The 22,943-nt window shown below is 47.4% G+C and overlaps 1 protein-coding gene across 1 annotated transcript in view; it reads left to right on the top strand.

Moving 5' to 3' along the window:
- LOC149428690 (protein CLEC16A-like) overlaps window positions 1-22,943 on the top strand; it is a gene marked incomplete at its 5' end in the record, with an annotated part of 144,702 nt that overhangs the window by 53,290 nt on the left and 68,469 nt on the right. Inside the window, one exon of the mRNA XM_089667112.1 lies at window positions 17,935-18,048. Within this exon, the coding sequence (XP_089523238.1) occupies window positions 17,935-18,048 (114 nt within the window). The remainder of the gene's footprint in view (window positions 1-17,934; window positions 18,049-22,943) is intronic.

The raw sequence follows: 22,943 nt of genomic DNA, 5'->3' as shown, positions 1-22,943 counted from the left end.
AATTCATATAGCAGTTGTAGTCAGGACACAGCAATGAGGAAAATTGCTAAGGCACACATGGGAATAAAGAAACTCAGCCAAGAGGGCGGGAGACCTGATATGTAAAAGAGTCAGGTGGTGGGGCCCATTGAACCAGGAAGCCGGGGACATTAAGGAGTGTGAAGAAATCTTTTCCCCGGTTTAGCACTTGTCCAGATCTTGCGTGAAGTAGTAGAGGGCCTGGACGGAGTAGGAGGTTGCAGAAAGGCTTACTCCAGTAAGGGAGGGAGTCTCAACTTTTTAAAGAAGGTGTCTGCTTCATGCAAGTCACGAAGTATGACCTGGGCATTATCTTTGGAGACAACTAGCTTGAAAGGAAATCCCCACCGGTAAGCGATACGATGCTGCTGGAGATGAGTGGTGACCGGTTTCAAGACACGTCTTTTTGCCAAGGTCCATGGGGGATAAATCACTGAAGCCTGTCTTCTTTAAATTCCAGAGAGGACTTGTTGCGAGTAGAAGAGAGTAAGGCTTCTTTGTTTGTCAAAGTAGTAAAAATTAATGATAACATCTCTAGGCTTGGTGCGCTCAGGAGGTTTCTGGCCTAAAGACCTATGGGCCCAGTCCATTTGCCAATCAACATCTGGGACCTTGGGGGCCAGAGTGGTAAACAGAGACCGCAAGTAACGCTGAAGTTGGGAGTCAGAGACTGTTTCGGAGATGCCACGAACACGAATGTTCTGGCGGCGCTCCTTGTTTTCCAGGTAAATGTCTTTATACAACTACTGTCATCTTAAGTTACAATAAAAAGATAAATATATTTACACATGAATAAATATAACAAATTATAATATTTATATATTTTATGTAATTATAAAATGGGAACCCTAAATCAGGGGTAATACATCAGGGGTGTGGAAATAAAAAAAACTACCGATCTACTTAAATCTCATGACAATCTACTTGTCCTGATAAAAAAAAAACTAAACCCATATTTATATATATTTGCCTCCATTAAAGGACTAGTGGCACCTTTTTAAGGATTAAAAAAAAAAAAAAAAAAAAAAGTGTGCATTTACTATTTTTTTTTTTTTTTTTTTCTTTTTTGGAGCCTTGAAAACATTGTACCAACGATCAGTAGATCATAGGTGTGATGCAGGACTCCTGCAGACTTCAGTGTAAGCTGTCTTCCTGTACATCATGCATCATACAAACAGGCAGTTTCACACTGACAGGAATAATCTATGAGCTACCAAAGCACTCAACAGCGCTGTGGTACTTCATTGAGAACTACAAGCCAACATCCGCAAAGGATCAAACTGAATTACATTCTTTCTCTGCTATACTGGCCAAGAAAACTGTGACGAGAAACCGGGGACCCGGAAGTGACATCATACATCATTTTTAGGTCAGGAACAAGAAGGGGAGGAGAGTGGATATGTGTCCACTCTCCTCCCCTCCTTTTACCCAATGGCATCCCGCTATGCCTGTCCCTGGCCTGCAGATGGACAAGCGGAGCCCAGGATACAGCGTTGGGGGGAGGGGGTATAACTTTGCTGGGGTGTGTAACCATTCGGGCGGCAGCTCAGATGCCTGAATACTTTCATCTGATAAGCCCTGCTGCTTTCTCGCAGCAGGGCTAAATGTTAAAAGAAAGTACTTGCCTGGCGCCCAGAACTGCATGTCCCGGGTGCTGGGTGATAAATTCAGCATCCCTGTAAATCAATGTCTAGTGTTTCTTATTCTACCTGATTCCTCATACTATTAACGATGGATCAATATTAGAGATGAGCGAATCGAAGTAGGCGAAGTGGAATTCGTTTCGAATATTAGGAAAATTTTTCCTAAAATGGCGGCGACATGTGCGGCGACGGAGCGGGGATGTCTGGGAAGGCGCGCAGACAAGGCGCGCTGACCCATAATGCATTCATTCATGACATGTGATCGCATTAGCCAATCAGCAGCCAGCCAGCCAGCACAGTGTAATGGTCGAGCTATAAATGGCGGCCATTTTAGAATTCTCCATTTGCCTCCAGTCATTCAACAGAGGCAGACCTGGCTGTATGCAGGGAGAGAGTTAGGGACAGAGAAACGTTACTTAGGGACACAGAAACGTTAGTTAGGGCCACAGAATCGTTACTTGGGGCCATAGAAACGTTACATAGGGCCACAGAAACGTTACTTAGGGCCACAGAATCGTTAGGGCCACAGAAACGTTACTTAGGGACACAGAATTGTTACTCAGGGACAGACAGAATTGTTACTGAGGGATACAGAATTGTTACTGAGGGCCACAGAATCGTTACTTAGGGCCACAGAATCGTTACTTAGGGCCACAGAAACGTTACTTAGGGCCACAGAATTGTTAGGGCCACAGAAACGTTACTTAGGGACACAGAGTTGTTACTTAGGGACACAGAATTGTTACTCAGGGACAGACAGAATTGTTACTGAGGGACACAGATTTGTTACTGAGGGCCACAGAATCGTTACTTAGGGCCACAGAATTGTTACTTAGGGACAGACACAGAATTGTTAGTGAGGGACACAGATTTGTTACTGAGGGCCACAGAATCGTTACTTAGGGCCACAGAATTGTTACTTAGGGACAGACACAGAATTGTTACTGAGGGACACAGCTTTGTTACTGAGGGCCACAGAAACTTTACTTAGGGCCACAGAATTGTTACTTAGGGACAGACACAGAATTCTTATTGAGGGACACAGAATTGTTACTGAGGGCCACAGAAACGTTATTTAGGGCCACAGAAACGTTATTTAGGGCCACAGAAACGTTACTTAGGGCCACAGAAACGTTACTTAGGGCCACAGAAACGTTACTTAGGGACACAGAATTGTTACTCAGGGACACAGAATTGTTACTCAGGGACAGACAGAATTGTTATTGAGGGATACAGAATTGTTACTGAGGGCCACAGAATCGTTACTTAGGGCCACAGAATCGTTACTTAGGGCCACAGAATCGTTACTTAGAGCCACAGAAACGTTACTTAGGGACAGACAGAATTGTTACTGAGGGACACAGATTTGTTACTGAGGGCCACAGAATCGTTACTTAGGGCCACAGAAACGTTACTTAGGGCCACAGAATTGTTACTTAGGGACAGACACAGAATTGTTATTGAGGGACACAGAATTGTTATTGAGGGACACAGAATTGTTACTGAGGGCCACAGAAACGTTACTTAGGGCCACAGAAACGTTACTTAGGGCCACAGAATTGTTACTTAGGGACAGACACAGAATTGTTACTGAGGGACACAGATTTGTTACTGAGGGCCACAGAATCATTACTTTGGGCCACAGAATTGTTACTTAGGGACAGACACAGAATTGTTACTGAGGGACACAGATTTGTTACTGAGGGCCACAGAATCATTACTTAGGGCCACAGAAACGTTACTTAGGGCCACAGAAACGTTACTTAGGGCCACAGAAACGTTACTTAGGGCCACAGAAACGTTACTTAGGGCCACAGAAACGTTACTTAGGGCCACAGAAACGTTACTTAGGGCCACAGAATTGTTACTTAGGGACAGACACAGAATCATTACTTAGGGACACAGAATTGTTACTTAGGGCCACAGAAACGTTACTTAGGGCCACAGAAACGTTACTTAGGGCCACAGAAACGTTACTTAGGGCCACAGAATCGTTACTTAGGTCCACAGAAACGTTACTTAGGGCCACAGAAACGTTACTTAGGGTCAGACACAGAATTGTTACTGAGGGACACAGATTTGTTACTGAGGGCCACAGAAACGTTACTTAGGGCCACAGAAACGTTACTTAAGCCACAGAATCGTTACTTAGGGCCACATAAACGTTACTTAGGGCCACATAAACGTTACTTAGGGCCACAGAAACGTTACTTAGGGCCACAGAATTGTTACACAGGGACAGACACAGAATTGTTACTGAGGGATACAGAATTGTTACTGAGGGACACAGAACCGTTGCTTAGGGCCACAGAATTGTTACTTAGGGACAGACACAGAAATGTTACTGAGGGACACAGATTTGTTACTGAGGGCCACAGAAACGTTACTTAGGGCCACAGAAACGTTACTTAAGCCACAGAATCGTTACTTAGGGCCACAGAAACGTTACTTAAAGCCACAGAAACTTTACTTAGGGCCACAGAATTGTTACTTAGGGCCACAGAATTGTTACTTAGGGACACAGAATTGTTACTCAGGGACAGACACAGAATTGTTACTGAGGGATAAAGAATTGTTACTGAGGGCCACAGAAACGTTACTGAGGGCCACAGAAACGTTACTTAGGGCCACAGAAACGTTACTTAGGGACACAGAATTGTTACTCAGGGACAGACACAGATTTGTTACTGAGGGCCACAGAACTGTTACTGAGGGCCACAGAACTGTTACTGAGGGCCACAGAACTGTTACTTAGTGCCACAGAAACGTTACTTAGGGCCACAGAATTGTTACACAGGGACAGACACAGAATTGTTACTGAGGGATACAGAATTGTTACTGAGGGACACAGAACCGTTGCTTAGGGCCACAGAATTGTTACTTAGGGACAGACACAGAAATGTTACTGAGGGACACAGATTTGTTACTGAGGGACACAGAAACGTTACTTAGGGCCACAGAAACGTTACTTAGGGCCACAGAATCGTTACTTAGGGCCACAGAATCGTTACTTAGGGCCACAGAATCGTTACTTAGGGCCACAGAAACGTTACTTAGGGCCACAGAAACTTTACTTAGGGCCACAGTATTGTTAATTAGGGACACAGAATTGTTACTCAGGGACAGACACAGAATTGTTACTGAGGGATACAGAATTGTTACTGAGGGATACAGAATTGTTACTGAGGGATACAGAATTGTTACTGAGGGATACAGAATTGTTACTGAGGGATACAGAATTGTTACTGAGGGATACAGAATTGTTACTGAGGGATACAGAATTGTTACTGAGGGCCACAGAAACGTTACTTAGGGCCACAGAAACGTTACTTAGGGCCACAGAAACATTACTTAGGGCCACAGAAACGTTACTTAGGGCCACAGAAATGTTACTTAGGGACACAGAATTTTTACTGAGGGCCACAGAAACGTTACTTAGGGACACAGATTTGTTACTGAGGGCCACAGAACTGTTACTGAGGGCCACAGAACTGTTACTGAGGGCCACAGAACTGTTACTTAGTGCCACAGAAACGTTACTTAGGGCCACAGAAACGTTACTTAGGGCCACAGAAACGTTACTTAGGGCCACAGAAACGTTACTTAGGGCCACAGAAACGTTACTTAGGGCCACAGAAACGTTACTTAGGGCCACAGAATCGTTACTTAGGGCCACAGAATCGTTACTTAGGGCCACAGAATCGTTTCTTAGGGCCACAGAAACGTTACTTAGGGACACAGAATTGTTACTCAGGGACAGACACAGAATTGTTACTCAGGGACAGACACAGAATTGTTACTCAGGGACAGACACAGAATTGTTACTCAGGGACAGACACAGAATTGTTACTCAGGGACAGACACAGAATTGTTACTCAGGGACAGACACAGAATTGTTACTGAGGGATACAGAATTGTTACTGAGGGCCACAGAACCGTTACTTAGGGCCACAGAACCGTTACTTAGGGCCACAGAACCGTTACTTAGGGCCACAGAACCGTTACTTAGGGCCACAGAACCTTTACTTAGGGCCACAGAAACGTTACTCAGGGACAGACACAGACATGTTACTCAGGGACACAGAATTGTTACTGAGGTACACAGAATTGTTACTGAGGTACACAGAATTGTTACTGAGGTACACAGAATTGTTACTGAGGGACACAGAATTGTTACTGAGGGACACAGAATTGTTACTGAGGGACACAGAATTGTTACTGAGGGACACAGAATTGTTACTGAGGGACACAGAATTGTTACTGAGGGACACAGAATTGTTACTGAGGGACACAGAATTGTTACTGAGGGACAGACACAGAATTGTTACTGAGGGACAGACACAGAATTGTTACTGAGGGACAGACACAGAATTGTTACTCAGGGACAGACACAGAATTGTTACTCAGGGACAGACACAGAATTGTTACTCAGGGACAGACACAGAATTGTTACTCAGGGACAGACACAGAATTGTTACTCAGGGACAGACACAGAATTGTTACTCAGGGACAGACACAGAATTGTTACTCAGGGACAGACACAGAATTGTTACTGAGGGACACAGAATTGTTACTGAGGGCCACAGAACTGTTACTTAGGGCCAGAGAAACGTTACTCAGGGACACAGAATTGTTACTCAGGGACAGACACAGAATTGTTACTCAGGGACAGACACAGAATTGTTACTCAGGGACACAGAATTGTTACTCAGGGACACAGAATTGTTACTGAGGGACACAGAATTGTTACTGAGGGACACAGAATTGTTACTGAGGGACACAGAATTGTTACTGAGGGACACAGAACTGTTACTGAGGGCCACAGAACTGTTACTGAGGGCCACAGAACTGTTACTGAGGGCCACAGAACTGTTACTGAGGGCCACAGAACTGTTACTGAGGGCCACAGAACTGTTACTGAGGGCCACAGAACTGTTACTGAGGGCCACAGAAACGTTACTCAGGCACACAGAATTGTTACTCAGGGACAGACACAGAATTGTTACTCAGGGACACAGAATCGTTTAATTAAAGAGTATGTCAGACAACATGCAGAGGAGTGGCAGAGGAGGCAATGTTTTAGGAGCGAGCAGATGTGGCAGCAGAGGAAGGGGTCGAGGCAGCACTATTCGCAGCCAGAGGCCAGTGCTCCCGGTGTCCTCCAGCGGTCGTGTCTCCACCGACAACCCTGCCGTCATCGATTGGTTGGCTCAGTCGTCTTCCTCTTCCCAGGTCACCTCTGACACCTACAGCCAACGGTCGGTGGGTACGTCAGACACAACCGTTAGTTGGCATGGCCCGGGAGCAAGCCCACTGAAATCACGTGTCCTCTACCTTCCCCTGTCCTTTGGTGTTCCCTCACCAAGCGAAGTATCGCATGCTGTGGGCTCAGCCCCACTGTACAGTGAGGAAGAGCTAACAGAGGGCGGTCAGGAACGGGGGGAGACATCCGCCTCTTCAGCAGCCAGGCGAAGAAGTAGTGGCGAGGAGAGTGGCTCGGTAGCCGGTCTAGAGACAGGTCTGTCTCCTGACCCACACGCAGCCGAGGGGGCTAGTAGTGAGGCGGAGACCCTAATTGATGATGATGAGGCTGATCGCACTTGGCAGCCTCGTCGTCATCAGGCTATTGCTTCCGCATCATCAGGAGAAGAGGGTGGCAGCTTGGCAGCGAGCAAAACAGTCGGTGGGTTGCCCAGGAGGCAGCAGGGTCGCAGCAGTGTCAGTGGAGGCAAACGGCCACGGAGTACAGCACCAGCTCCACTGCAGCCTACCACCACAGCCAGTAGTGGTGCCGGTGTGCACGGAGGAAGCAGCAGTCAGCCAGTGAGGAGTATCGGGGGCAAAGTTTCCTACTCGGCGGTGTGGCAATTTTTTGTCAAGCCGCCCGAGGAAGTAAACGTAGCCGTATGTCGACTATGTGGCCAGAAAGTCAAGCGTGGCCAGGGGGCCCATGTTGGGACTACAGCGTTGCGGCAGCATATGCAGCGTTGCCATTTGGTGGCCTGGGAAAACCGTGATAAAGATACGGCGGTTCTGCCCGCCCCAGCCCCCGCTCCATCACCCGCTCCGTTACTTGCTCCGTCAATCGCCCTCTATCAGCCAGTCAAGGCTCCAACACCTCTGCTGAGGGGAGTTGTCGCTCGTTGGCATCTTCCGCTCGTTCAGATTCTCCTTCTCCTGCTACTCCTCTTCACGGATTCCGTCAGCAGTCTTTCTTGGAATCCGTTTCCAAGAGACAACAGTTTGCGAGCACGCACCCGACGGTGCAAAAGCTGAACGTCCTCCTGTCCAAGTTGCTGGTGCTGCAGTCCCTCCCTTTCCAAGTGGTGGACTCAGCACCTTTCCGAGAAATGATGGCTTGTGCCGCGCCGCGGTGGAGAGTGCCAAGCCGTCATTTCTTTGCCAAAAAGGCAGTGCCAGCCCTGCATTCACATGTAGAAGAGATGGTGGGCCAGTCTTTGAGCATGTCGGTCTCTGCCAAAGTGCACGGCAGCGCCGACGTGTGGAGCTGTAACTACGGTCAGGGACAGTACATGTCATTTACGGCCCACTGGGTGAACGTGGTGCCGTCACAGCCGCACCAGCAACTTGGACAGGTCACGCCGCTTTTGCCTCCACGTTTGCACGTCCTTGGTCCACAAAAGATGTCCGCCTCTACCACCTCTTCTTCCTTCGTGTCCTCAGCCGCCACCCCCGTGCCAAGTCCCATTTCCCGACCGGCATATCACATGTGCAGGGCGCAACGGTGTCACGCTGTGCTGCACCTGGTATGCCTTGGCGAACGTAGTCACACAGGGGAGGAACTTCTCAGTGTAATGAACAGAGAAATCGACAGATGGCTGTCTCCGCGCAAACTCAAAATCGGAACCATGTTGACCGACAACGGAAAGAACATGGTGTCTGCTCTGCGTCAAGGAAGGTTGTGCCATGCGCCATGCATGGCTCACGTGTTCAATCTGGTTGTCAAGCGGTTCCTAAAATCCACCATCCCACTGCAAGACATCCTTAAAATGTCACGTAAACTTTGCATGCATTTCAGCCATTCCTACACCGCAAAGCACACCCTCCTTGAGCTGCAGCGGCAGAACGGAATTCCACAGCATCGCCTGATCTGCAACGTTGCAACAAGGTGGAATTCAACCCTACACATGTTAGACCGCCTTTACGAACAGCGAAAGGCCATCACCGATTTCCTGATGTTACAAGCGGATAAAGGTACTCCCCTGTGTAACTTCGATGTCAGCCATTGGCAGCTCATGCGTGACACCTGCCGCTTGCTCAGGCCCTTTGAGGAGGCCACGCTATTCGTGAGTCGGCAGGACTATGGGATGAACGACGTCATTCCTCTGTTGCACGTCCTGGAACAAATGCTGTTAACAATGGCTGGTCAGGGTGCGGTAGACGTGGCGCACAGATCTCAACGCCACATGACCCCTGTGGGGGCAGGACAGGAAGAAGAGGAGGAGGTAGAGGAGGACATTTGTGCTCAGGAATTATTGAGTGAAATGGGTGGTTTTTCCACTCAGCGGACAGGAGTGGAGGAGCAGGAGCATCTGGTAGAGGAGGAGGAGGAGACAGAGGACCCAGATGCACCGTGGCAGTATGCTGTGGAGATGGAGGCAGGGAGTCCCTCGCATTCCTTGGCACAAATGGCCCATAGCATGCTCGGTTGCTTGCGTAGCGACAGCCGAATAATAACCATCAGACAGAGGGATGACTTTTGGCTGTCCACCTTGTTGGACCCTCGCTACCGTTCAAAAATGGTGGCCTTTTTCACACCTGCTGAGAGGGAGGCCAAAATAACGTACTATAAAAACCACCTATGGAGTCAGTTGGTCTCTGCCTTTGTGCGCCAACGTCCATCCTCAGACACTGTGGGCCCTGTGCGCTCGCGTTCCGCTGCCATGGCAGCAGGGGAGGGGTGGGGTGGTAGGAGCAGTGGTAGCTCCACCAGCAGCGGCTGCCTCAGTCTGCAGTCAATGATGAGTAGCTTTCTTCACCAGCGCAGTGAGGAAACTACTAACCAGCCGCAGCAGCAGCAGCAGCATCAGGTGGACCTGGAGCAGGACCTCAAACAACAGGCTTGGGCCTACTTGGACAGCACCCTGCCAACCGAGTTAGACAATCCCCTTGACTACTGGGCAACGAAACTTGACCTTTGGCCCCAACTAGCTGAATTTGCCCTTGAAAGGCTGTCATGCCCGGCCAGTAGCGTGGCATCGGAGCGCGTGTTTAGTGCGGCAGGAGGTATTGTAACTCCGCGGAGGACACGACTGTCCACCCAAAGTGTGGAGAGACTCACGTTTGTGAAAATGAATCAGGCGTGGATTAGTCTGGATTTCAAACCACCAGTTCCTGACACAACTGACTAAATCCGCCATGAATCATGCCCCTGCCATGTGCCACTTTCAGGTCTCCTCACACTGCTGGTGTGTTCCATTTTTTGTCATAGGGTGCTGGCAGATTACCGGCCTCCCATAGCTGCTGCCAGGCCCCTAATCTGCCATGGGCCCCTGTACCGCCTCCTCATGCTGCTGCCAGGTGCACAGTGTCTCATGCCATGTGCCACTTTCAGGTCTCCTCACACTGCTGGTGTGTTCAATTTTTTGACATAGGGTGCTGGCAGATTACGGGCCTCCCATAGCTGCTGCCAGGTCCCTAATCTGCCATGGGCCCCTATACCGCCTCCTCATGCTGCTGCCAAGTCCAGAGTCTCTCATGGGTCCCTGTACGGCCTCCCATTGCTGCTGTCTCCATCGCCACACTCTGCCATGTGCCACTTTCAGGTCTCCTCACACTGCTGGTGTGTTCCATTTTTTGTCATAGGGTGCTGGCAGATTACGGGCCTCCCATAGCTGCTGCCAGGCCCCTAATCTGCCATGGGCCCCTGTACCGCCTCCTCATGCTGCTGCCAGGTCCACAGTGTCTCATGCCATGTGCCACTTTCAGTTCTCCTCACACTGCTGGTGTGTTCAATTTTTTGACATAGGGTGCTGGCAGATTACGGGCCTCCCATAGCTGCTGCCAGGCCCCTAATCTGCCATGGGCCCCTATACCGCCTCCTCATGCTGCTGCCAAGTCCAGAGTCTGTCATGGGTCCCTGTACGGCCTCCCATTGCTGCTGTCTCCATCGCCACACTCTGCCATGTGCCACTTTCAGGTCTCCTCACACACTGCTGGTGTGTTCCATTTTTTGTCATAGGGTGCTGGCAGATTACGGGCCTCCTATAGCTGCTGCCAGGCCCCTAATCTGCCATGGGCCCCTATACCGCCTCCTCATGCTGCTGCCAGGTCCACAGTGTCTCATGCCATGTGCCACTTTCAGGTCTCCTCACACACTGCTGGTGTGTTCCATTTTTTGTCATAGGGTGCTGGCAGATTACGGGCCTCCCATAGCTGCTGCCAGGCCCCTAATCTGCCATGGGCCCCTATACCGCCTCCTCATGCTGCTGCCAAGTCCAGAGTCTGTCATGGGTCCCTGTACGGCCTCCCATTGCTGCTGTCTCCATCGCCACACTCTGCCATGTGCCACTTTCAGGTCTCCTCACACACTGCTGGTGTGTTCAATTTTTTGACATAGGGTGCTGGCAGATTACGGGCCTCCCATAGCTGCTGCCAGGCCCCTAATCTGCCATGGGCCCCTGTACCGCCTCCTCATGCTGCTGCCAGGTCCACAGTGTCTCATGCCATGTGCCACTTTCAGGTCTCCTCACACTGCTGGTGTGTTCAATTTTTTGACATAGGGTGCTGGCAGATTACGGGCCTCCCATAGCTGCTGCCAGGCCCCTAATCTGCCATGGGCCCCTATACCGCCTCCTCATGCTGCTTCCAAGTCCAGAGTCTGTCATGGGTCCCTGTACGGCCTCCCATTGCTGCTGTCTCCGTCGCCACACTCTGCCATGTGCCACTTTCAGGTCTCCTCACACACTGCTGATGTGTTCAATTTTTTGACATAGGGTGCTGGCAGATTACGGGCCTCCCATAGCTGCTGCCAGGCCCCTAATCTGCCATGGGCCCCTGTACCGCCTCCTCATGCTGCTGCCAGGTCCACAGTGTCTCATGCCATGTGCCACTTTCAGGTCTCCTCACACACTGCTGGTGTGTTCCATTTTTTGTCATAGGGTGCTGGCAGATTACGGTCCTCCCATTGCTGCTGCCAGGCCCGTAATATGCCATGGGCCCCTGTACCGCCTCTTCATGCTGCTGCCAGGTCCAGAGTCTCTCATGGGTCCCTGTACGGCCTCCCATTGCTGCTGTCTCCATCGCCACACTCTGCCATGTGCCACTTTCAGATCTCCTCACACTGCTGGTGTGTTACATTTTTTGTCATAGGGTGCTGGCAGATTACTGGCCTCCCATTGCTGCTGCCAGGCCCGTAATCTGCCATGGGCCCCCGTACCGACTCCTCATGCTGTGACGTTGCAACAAGGTGGAATTCAACCCTACATATGTTAGACCGCCTTTACGAACAGCAAAAGGCCATCACAGATTTCCTCATGTTAAAAGCGGATAAAGGTACTCCCTGTGTAACTTAGATGTCAGCCATTGGCAGCTCATGCGTGACACCTGCGCTTGCTCAGGCCCTTTGAGGAGGCCACGCTATTCGTGAGTCGGCAGGACTATGGGATGAACGACGTCATTCCTCTGTTGCACGTCCTGGAACAAATGCTGTTAACAATGGCTGGTCAGGGTGCGGTAGACGTGGCGCACAGATCTCAACGCCACATGACCCCTGTGGGGGCAGGACAGGAAGAAGAGGAGGAGGTAGAGGAGGACATTGGTGCTCAGGAATTATTGAGTGAAATGGGTGGTTTTTCCACTCAGCGGACAGGAGTGGAGGAGCAGGAGCATCTGGTAGAGGAGGAGGAAGAGGAGACAGAGGACCCAGACGCACCGTGGCAGTATGCTGTGGAGATGGAGGCAGGGAGTCCCTCGCATTCCTTGGCACAAATGGCCCATAGCATGCTCGCTTGCTTGCGTACCGACAGCCGAATAATAACCATCAGACAGAGGGATGACTTTTGGCTGTCCACCTTGTTGGACCCTCGCTACCTTTCAAAAATGGTGGCCTTTTTCACACCTGCTGAGAGGGAGGCCAAAATAACGTACTATAAAAACCACCTATGTAGTCAGCTGGTCTCTGCCTGTCTGCGCCAACGTCCATCCTCAGACACTGTGGGCCCTGTGCGCTCGCGTTCCGCTGCCATGGCAGCAGGGGAGGGGTGGGGTGGTAGGAGCAGTGGCAGCTCCACCAGCAGCAGCTGCCTCAGTCTGCAGTCGATGATGAGTAGCTTTCTTCACCAGCGCAGTGAGGAAACTACTAACCAGCCGCAGCAGCAGCAGCAGCAGCATCAGGTGGACCTGGAGCAGGACCTCAAACAACAGGCTTGGGCCTACTTGGACAGCACCCTGCCAACCGAGGTAGACAATCCCCTTGACTACTGGGCAACGAAACTTGACCTTTGGCCCCAACTAGCTGAATTTGCCCTTGAAAGGCTGTCATGCCCGGCCAGTAGCGTGGCATCGGAGCACGTGTTTAGTGCGGCAGGAGGTATTGCAACTCCGCGGAGGACACAACTGTCCACCCAAAGTGTGGAGAGACTCACGTTTGTGAAAATGAATCAGGCGTGGATTAGTCTGGATTTCAAACCACCAGTTCCTGACACAACTGACTAAATCCGCCATGAATCATGCCCCAAACATGTGCCACTTTCAGGTCTCCTCACACTGCTGGTGTTTTCCATTTTTTGTCATAGGGTGCTGGCAGATTACGGGCCTCCCATAGCTGCTGCCAGGCCCCTAATCTGCCATGGGCCCCTATACCGCCTCCTCATGCTGCTGCCAAGTCCAGAGTCTCTCATGGGTCCCTGTACGGCCTCCCATTGCTGCTGTCTCCATCGCCACACTCTGCCATGTGCCAGTTTCAGGTCTCCTCACACTGCTGGTGTGTTCCATTTTTTGTCATAGGGTGCTGGCAGATTACGGGCCTCCCATAGCTGCTGCCAGACCCCTAATCTGCCATGGGCCCCTATACCGCCTCCTCATGCTGCTGCCAGGTCCAGAGTCTCTCATGGGTCCTTGTACGGCCTCCCATTGCTGCTGTCTCCATCGCCACACTCTGCCATGTGCCACTTTCAGGTCTCCTCACACTGCTGGTGTGTTCCATTTTTTGTCATAAGGTGCTGGCAGATTACGGGCCTCCCATAGCTGCTGCCAGGCCCCTAATCTGCCATGGGCCCCCGTACCGACTCCTCATGCTGCTGCCAGGCCCGTAATCTGTCATGGGCCCCTGTACCGCCTCCTCATGCTGCTGCCAGGTCCAGAGTGCATCATGGGTCCCTGTACGGCCTCCCATTGCTGCTGTCTCCATCGCCACACTCTGCCATGTGCCACTTTCAGGTCTCCTCACACTGCTGGTGGTTTCCATTTTTGTCATAGGGTGCTGTATGGCCTCCCATTGCTGCTGCCTCCACCGCCACACTGTGGCTCCACACTCTGGTTTTGGCCCCGTGACTGCCCAAATGAGTGAAGTGTGCGGTGATTCTAAGATCGACGGCACTCATCTGCATGTCATACTGACTGTCAGTATTATTTCTCTTCCCCAGCAGACTCCAAGGGTATTTAAATTAAAGGTACAGTGTTCTGCACTAATATAAAGGCTCTCTGAAGCCTAGAAACACCCTTTTATAAGTTAAATTCGCAGCGAATATATTCGACTCGAATCAAAATTTTTCCACGAATTCGCCGAATCAGTCGAATCGAATTTTTGAATACTTCGCTCATCTCTAATCAATATAATAGAAGGAATAAAATTAATGATAATCACAATGTAATAAATGGCAAAAATAAAAATTAATGCTATAAATGACTTTTTTTTTTTCTTTTGTAAGGAAGAAAATTATTATTTATATTTAATTTATATTTACGTCCATGAGATGTTCTAATAATTAAAATACTCCACTATAATGCTTAATACTTTATGAACTTTAGTCACTCAAGGAGTCTCATTATTCATAACCTAGTGGGGGGAGGCTTTATTTAGCCAGTTCTAGATTCCATGCTGCCTGCTGATGGTGTCCAGTCCTTCTCCATGTGGTATGCTGACTGAATCTAGTCCTACTCCATTTTGTTTTACTGATGGTGTCCAGTCTTCCTCCATGCTGCCTGCTGATGAGGTAAAGTCTGCCTCTATGCTTCCTGCTGATGGGGTTCAGCCTGCCTGTATGCTGCCCGCTGATGCGGTTCAGCCCACTTCTATGCTGCCTGCTGATGGGGTTTAGGTTGCCTCTGGTGATCCACTGCTTGTTGTCATGCCCACCTCTGATCTGCAGTCTGCTGTTAAGCCTGCGTCTGGTGACCTGCTGTCCAGCTGAACTATTCTGATTCCCCAACTTTGGCCTAGCCGAACTCTGTTGATTCTGTACATGCTGCCCAGCTGGACTCATGGGTTGTCTGTTTGGGATAAGAACCTTACTCTTTCCTGTCCTGAAAGCTATTTTCAGCCTGTTGTGTCAAGGCTGGGAGGTCCAGATACCCACTCTGAACATGAGAGCTGCATCTTCTACTATAGCCCCAGTAGTAAAGGTCCTCTGGAGAGGGGCAGAGTTCCAATTGAGCTTTGTCCTGACCAAGGTGTTATCACTGTGATCCCTGGTGCATTTGGTGACCTGGGTTGGGTAACCTATGCCTTGGGTAGGTAAAATCTTGGCAGGTAAAATGTGGAGCAGACCTCAATGGTGGGGCACAGTGGAGCATCCCCCAAAGGAGGAGGGGGGGGGGCTGTTAGAACCGCGGGGTTTGTTCATGCACGCTGTTTGTGTGATTGTCTTTTGTTTCACTGTAAATCACACTGTAATTTCAGTTTGGTCCCAGTTAATTCGTGTGGCTACATACTCTCTATCAGGTCATCTCAGCTTCTGTTTCCTGACATAGCCTCTATGCTGTACAACTCTAGCCCCTTGGGATCCTCATTATGGTGCATGGTCAAGGGACACTGTTTAGTACATCCCTCTTCAATGAGTTGGCAGTGTTCATTAAATCTAGCATGCATAGTGCGAATGTTATGGCCAACATAATAGAGCCCACATGGACACCTTTAGACCGTGTATCACAAGTTGTGTACTATATGTTTATAAATGTAATCATTGTATACACTTTTCCATATATACTCAGAAACTTCTTTCACCCATGTTTTTTACAAAGGTGCATGCCTTGCGTTTTTGCTTTTTTTACACATCTATAAACCCCAAATGCCAAAGAACAGGGTTGCTGCTAGATTGGGGTATACTTTCCTAACTTGGTGCAATACGATTTAGAACATTGATGGCTCTTGTAAATACTGTAGTGGACCTCTGGGGGAAGTATATTTCTTAACGCTGGATCCTGAAGCAAGATAGACCAATACTTCCTCAGATACCTTTAAATGTCCAATGCTGGTCTTTAAATCTGATAATGAACTTAGTTAAGAAATCACTAAAAAATCCTCTCTTGTATTAAAAGGGGTATAGACTCCAGAGAGAGATATAATTTTACCACTGTACCAATCTTTAGTAATACCTCATCTGGGATATGCAGTTCAGTTTTGGGCACCAATTTACAAAAAATACATTGGGGAACTGGAAAAAGTACAGAGAAGGGCAACCAAACTGATAAGAGGCATGGAGGAGCTCAGCTATGAAGAAATATTAGAGAAACTGAATTGATTCTCTCTTGAGTAGAGGAGATTAAGGTGGGATATGATCAACTTGTATAAATACATCAGTGGTTCATATAATGAACTCGGTGTAGAGTTATTTACCTTGAAGTCATCAGAGAGGACAAGGGGGGCACTCTTTATGTCTGGAGGAAAATAAATTTAATCTCCAAATACGGAAAGGTTTCTTCACAGTTAGAGCTGTGAAAATGTGGATTAGACTCCCTCAAGTGTTGCTTCTGGCCAGCTCAGTGGATTGCTTTTAAAAAAGGCCTGTATTCTTGGATACGCCGAATATAACTGGTTACTAACATTTATAGGTAAAGTTGATCCAGGGAATATCCGATTGCCTCTCAGGGAATCAGGAAGGATTTTTTTCCCCTGCAGGAGCAAATTGAATCGTGCTTTGCTGGGTTTTTTACCCTCTTCTGGATCAACTGTGGGTATAGGATAACTTTTTTTTCTTTTTAATTGGACTGTTGTCTTTTTTCAGCCAGACTAACTGTAACCAGAAGTCCTCTCCACTTTGCAAACACTCTGTATATGTCCACTATCATAAGAATATTCTTTCTAAGAATATTTAGTAAAGAATTTGACCCTGTTCTAGATAATCTGGCATACTAGTGCAATTTCTTCCAAGTCTATTTTATTGGTTATATTGTATATCCTGTTTCTAGTTGTTACCAGCGGTCTCCTACAGTGTATCCATGGCCGCACTGTCCATCTCCTCTGCACTTCTTTGATCTTCCTGTGTGCCACTGGTGTTCTGTGGGAGTGAGCTGGAAGTCACTCTGGCACCATCTTGGAAGCACTGCATGTTAGAGGGGAAGAGAACTCAGTGAGGCGGTGCGGCTGTGGAGCTTTATTCTTTTTTCTTGGACATGCCAACCAGATTTTTAAAGCATGTCTATAATTCAAATACTTGTTTCATGTGAAGTGTATGCATGCTAAATATTGTTTTAGTGTAACATTGCTGGTGTGTTTTATCTTTTATTTTCTTATCCACCTGCTGCTGGCTCTCACCTTTTGAGCTGAAACAAAGTTACGTTGTACAGTCTGAATGACTGCTGGTCATAGATGTATAGAAATTCGGCCAGCTCAGCAGGGACTGGCCGAATTTTGATCCATCTATCACTGTTCCCAGACGAAAGACGTCAACCTAGTTATCAACTCCTCTCCAGTTGGACCATTGAAAATTTTGTTTTCGATTGTCAGTTTGCTTTAGCACTGATCAGGTTTTCTGGCAGTGAAGGTGTTCTGCTGTCAGAATACAATAGTAGAGAGTATTCTTTTATTTACCTCTGATTTGTGGATGGGGAAGAAACACATCCTCTTTGGCCAGCTTTAAAGCATGCTTTTTCCTTCCTCTGCAGCCAAGTGTTGACAGCATTCTCCTAGATTCTTTCTCTTTGGCAGAAATTAATTACCTTTTCATAGAAAAAGGTATAGTTTTGTTTATGTATATACAAAGATCAGTTTTGGGTATTCTTTTAATTATAACTGCGCAAAGTGTATTTTCTTAGCATGTAAAATTAAACCTATTTCAAATTGTACCTTTTTGTGTGTTTCTAATTCATCTAGGTCTTTTTGACAATACATTGTGCCCCATTGGTTAACTCTTTGGCTGATGTTATTCTAAATGGAGACCTTTCAATGTTTTCTTCTAAACCAGAACATAATGTTCAGCAGGGTTCAGTAAGTAGAAATCTAATTTTTCTTTTAACTTTTCTTAGTGACATACAAAGGTTTTAGCAAACAACTTAATTGTATTATTTGTGTTTGAGCTTCTGATTAAAATATCCTGCCAATACTGTTTCTAGGATGCTTCTCTTAATAATTACTGTAATTTGGCAAGTTATGTTTTGTATTGTAAGGTTCACACTAGTGCTCTTACATAATCACTTGTGTTTCAGTGCATTTCCGTAGTGTGTATTTGTGTTTTCATGTTCTGTGTGTTAAATGAGGATAAGGCGTTAAAAACAAAGCCATGACAAAAACCCATCATAAACACATGTATATGTAAATTTCATATGATTTTCATGCACTCCTTTTGAAGTATGTGGGGCCAAAAATGTGCTATTCTTCACCAAAAGAAACAATGAAACATAGAACGTGACAGCAGAAAATAGACCCAGTGATCTGTGGAGTTTGCCTTTTTTTAAAATGTATTCATGTTTTTGTATTTATTGGTTTTGTTTTGGTTAACTTTTTCTGTCTAAGTATAGATCTATGTTTGTACCAAGCATGTTTGAATCCATTTACTGTTGACTGACTCATTACTTATGCTGGAAGTGTATTCCAAGCATCAATTAGCATTGGTAAAATAATACTTTCTAAGATTAGTTCCTCTGAACTTTCCTCCTACTAGTTTTTAGTCGTGTCCTCATGTTCGTGATCTTGGCTTTATATTAAAAACTCTGCCCTCCTGAATCTTATTGACCCCCTTGATGTACTTAAAGATTTTAATCATGTCTCCCATTTCACTTCCTCCAGACTGTACATATTAACCACTTGCCCCCTGAGGATTTACCCCCCTTCCTGACCAGGCCTTTTTTATTGCTATTTTGCGCTGCACTATTTCAACTGGTAATTGCGTGATCATGCAATGCTGTACTCAAACGCAATGTACGTCCTTTTTTTTCACACAAATAGAGCTTCCTTTCGGTGGTATTTGATCACCTGTGCACTTTTTTATTTTTTGCGCTTTTAAAAAAGACAAATTTGAAAAACAATATTTTTTTACTTTCGGCTATAAACAATATATAGCAAACTCAAAGTTAGTCATAAATTTAGGCCAAACTGTAATCTGCTACATGTTTTTGGTAAAAAAAAATATCCCAATAAGTGTATATTGATTTCTTTGTGTGAAAGTTATAGCGTCTACAAACTGGCATAGATACTGCAATTTACGCCATTTTTTGCTATACAGCGCTGCACTAGTTTAACCACTTGCCTACCAGGCACTTATACCCCCTTATTTACCAGGCCAATTTTCAGCTTTCAGCGCTGCCGCACTTTGATTGACAATTGCGCGGTCATGCAACATTGTACCCATATGAAATTTTGATCATTTTTTTCTCACAAATAGAGCTTTCTTTTGGTGGTATTTAATTGCCACTGGGCGCTTTACTTTTTGCGCTATAAATAAAAAAAGTGCAAAAAATTTGAAAAAAAAAAAAAAAGTTTCTTTCTTTCTGTTATAAAATTTTTCAAACAGGCATTTTTTCTCCTTCACTGATGTGCGTTGATGAGGCAGCACTGATGGGCACTGATAGGCGGCACTGATGGGCACTGATAGGCAGCACTAAAGGGCACTGATAGGCAGTACTAATGAGGTGTCACGGATAGGCGGCACTAATATGCAGCACTGATAGGTGACACTGATGATGGGTACTGATAGACGGCACTGACTGGCATCACTGCTGGGCACTGACTGGCGGCACTGACTGGCACAACCCCTGGGCACTGACTGGTGGCACTGACTGGCAGCACTGCTGGGCTGCACTGGTGGGTGGCACTGGTGGGCAGCACTGGTGGGTGGGCACAGGTGGGTGGCACTGGTGGGCACAGGTGGGTGGCACTGCTGTGCACAGGTAGGTGGCACTTCTGGACACAGGTAGATGGCACTGGAGAGTGGCACAGGTGGGTGCACTGCTGGGCACAGGTGGGTGCACTGCTGGGCACAGGTGGGCGGAGCTAGTGGGCGCACTGCTGGGCACAGGTGGGCGGAAATTGCGGGTGGCACTGCTGGGCACCGATCATCAGGGCACTGATCATCAGTGCCCTGATGATCGGTGCCGATCCCTGCTCTGACAACTGCCGGTTCTCGGCAGTACTTTCCTCACGATCTGACAGCGTGAGGAAAGTGCAGCCGAGAACCGGCACTTGCATTTCCCTCTGATCAGCGTGTCATTGGACACCGCTGATCAGGTGGTAAAAGGCCGCTGTGATTGGCCTTTTACCACATTACGTGATCAGCTGTGTCCGTAGGACACAGCGATCACGGAGATCGCCGGGTGCACGCCCCCTGGGGAGCGCAGGAGAGCGCGTTCTGGGAGGACGTCATATGACGTCCACTCAGAACTGGCCGGCCGCAGTGCAGCCGTCATTCGGCTATCTGCGGTCGGCAGGTAGTTAACTGACAATTGCACGGTCATGCAATACTGTACATGAATGAAATTTATGTCCCTTTTCACACAAATATAGGGTTATTTCGGTGATGTTTGATCACCTGTGTGCTTTTTATTTTTGGCGCTATAAACAAAAAAAGACAGAAAATTTTGAAGAAAAACGATATTTTTTACTTTCGGCTATAAAAAATATATAGTTAACTCAAAGTTAGTTATACATTTAGACCAAAATGTATTCTGCTGCATGTTTTTGGTAAAAATAATCCCAATAAGTGTATATTGATTGCTTTGTGTGAAAGTTATAGCATCTACATACTATGGTATAGGTAATGGAATTTACACAGCTTTTACTTTGACTACCTATCACATTTCTTGAGGTGTTAAAATGCCAGGACAGTACAGACACCCCCAAATGACCCCTTTTCGTAAAGTAGACGCTCTAAGCTATCTGCTGAGAGGCATATTGAATAGGCATATTGGAAGATTTTTTTTTTTTCGAAAATGAGTTTTTGGAAAATAATAAAAGCATTTTTTTTTAACACAAAGTTGTCACTTAAATGATATATTTCTCACACAAGTCATGATTATATGTGGAATTACACCTCAAAATACATTCTGATACTTCTACCGAGTATAGGGATACCACATGTGTGTGACTTTGTGGGAGCCTAGCCACATACAGGAGCCTGAAATTCAATGACCACTTTGAAAGCCTGAAGGTGCGTAACTTGCTCATTTCACTTCCTCACTATTTATCACAGTTTTGGAGGACCTGAAATGCCAGGATAGCACCAAGTCCTCCCCCCCCCCCCCGAAATGACCCCTTTTTGGAAAGTAGACACCCAAGGAATTTAAAGAGGCATGGTGAGTATTTTGCAAATCTATTTTTTTCTCCTAAGGTTTTGAAATGTAAAGAAAAGAAAAAATGTTTTTGTTTACTTTCTTCATTTTCCAAAAACATGTGGCAACAAGCAAGATCTGCAAAATACTCACCATGTTTCTTCTCAAATTCCTTGGGGTGTCTACTTTCCCAAAAAGGGTAATTTGGGGGGGGTTTGGTGCTATCCTGGCATTTCAGGGCCTCTGTGATCGATAGTCAGGCAGTGTAATGAGGAAATAAAGCCCTTTAAAAGCCTGAAGGTGCTTATTGGATTTTGGGGTTCTGTACTTGGCTAGACTGCCAAAAAGTCTCTCACATGTGGTATCTCCATACTCGGGAGAAGTAGTAGAATGTATTTTGGGGAGTAATTCCACATATACCCATGGCATGTGTGAGCAATCCTGCCCAGAGCTGGCCACTTCTGCCTACAACAACTATCTATCATCCTCCTGGGACACCCTTGCTCCTCTTTCTACACGCAGAACCCGGCCTCGCCTGTCACAACCCTGGCAAACAGATGACATCAGAAGTCTCAAGAGATGCAGTCGCACTCTTGAGCGAGCATGGCGTAAAAATAATTCCCTGGAAAACTTTACCCTCTACAAATCTGCTTTTCTCAAATACAACTCCAGCCTCCACGCTACTAAGCAAACCTACTATAACACTCATTAAGACCCTTTCATCCAATCCTCGTCAACTCTTCTCTACCCTTAATTCTTTACTCCACCCCCCACTGCCTCCACCCACCAACTTACTTACTGCACACGAGATTGCTAGTCACTTCAAGAAGAAGATCAACACAATTCGTGATGAGATCTCCAGTGTCAAGCTTCCTCCTCTAACCAACATACCAGGCCCAACACCAAACTCTACACTCTCCTCCTTCGACCCTGTTACCACCAAGGAAGTTACCGAACTCCTTTCCAAGGCCCATTTCACCACCTGTCCCCTGGATCCTGTCCCATCACGATTGTTGCAGCTTCATTCCTGCTCTATCCTAAACTCTCTAACCCACATCTTCAACCTCACTCTCTCCATGGGCACCTTTCCCTCCCCACTCAAACATACACTGGTTACCCCCATCCTCAAAAAACCCTCGCTGGACCCCACCTGTTTGAATAACTTAAGACCCATCTCCCTGCTCCCGTTTGCCTCCAAGCTTCTCGAGCGCCTTGTTCACAACCGTATGAACTGCTACCTCACCGACAACAACCCCCCCAACAGTCTGGCTTCCGCCCACAACATTCCACAGAAATTGCCCTACTAAAACTCACTAATGACCTACTAACTGCTAAAACCAACGGCCATTACTCCATACTCATACTCCTTGACCTTTCCGCTGCCTTTGACACAGTCGACCACCCGCTCATCCTCAGTAAACTCCACTCCATTGGCTTCCGTAACTCTGCTCTCGTCTGGTTCTTACCTTTCTCAGCGCACTTTCAGTGTCACATACAACTCCTCCTCCACTCCGCTTCCTTTTTCTGTTGGGGTACCCAAAGTTCTGTTCTCGGGCCCTTCCTTTTCTCTCTGTATACCTCCTCCCTGGGCCAACTGATAACCTCCCATGGCTTCCAATA

This window comes from Staurois parvus, unplaced genomic scaffold (genome assembly GCF_062004578.1).
Source record: "Staurois parvus isolate SC_StPar_1 unplaced genomic scaffold, SC_StPar_1.0 ptg003034l, whole genome shotgun sequence".
NCBI lineage: Eukaryota > Metazoa > Chordata > Amphibia > Anura > Ranidae > Staurois > Staurois parvus.
Note: the sequence above shows the minus strand (reverse complement) of the source record. Positions and strands in the feature narration are given on the sequence as shown.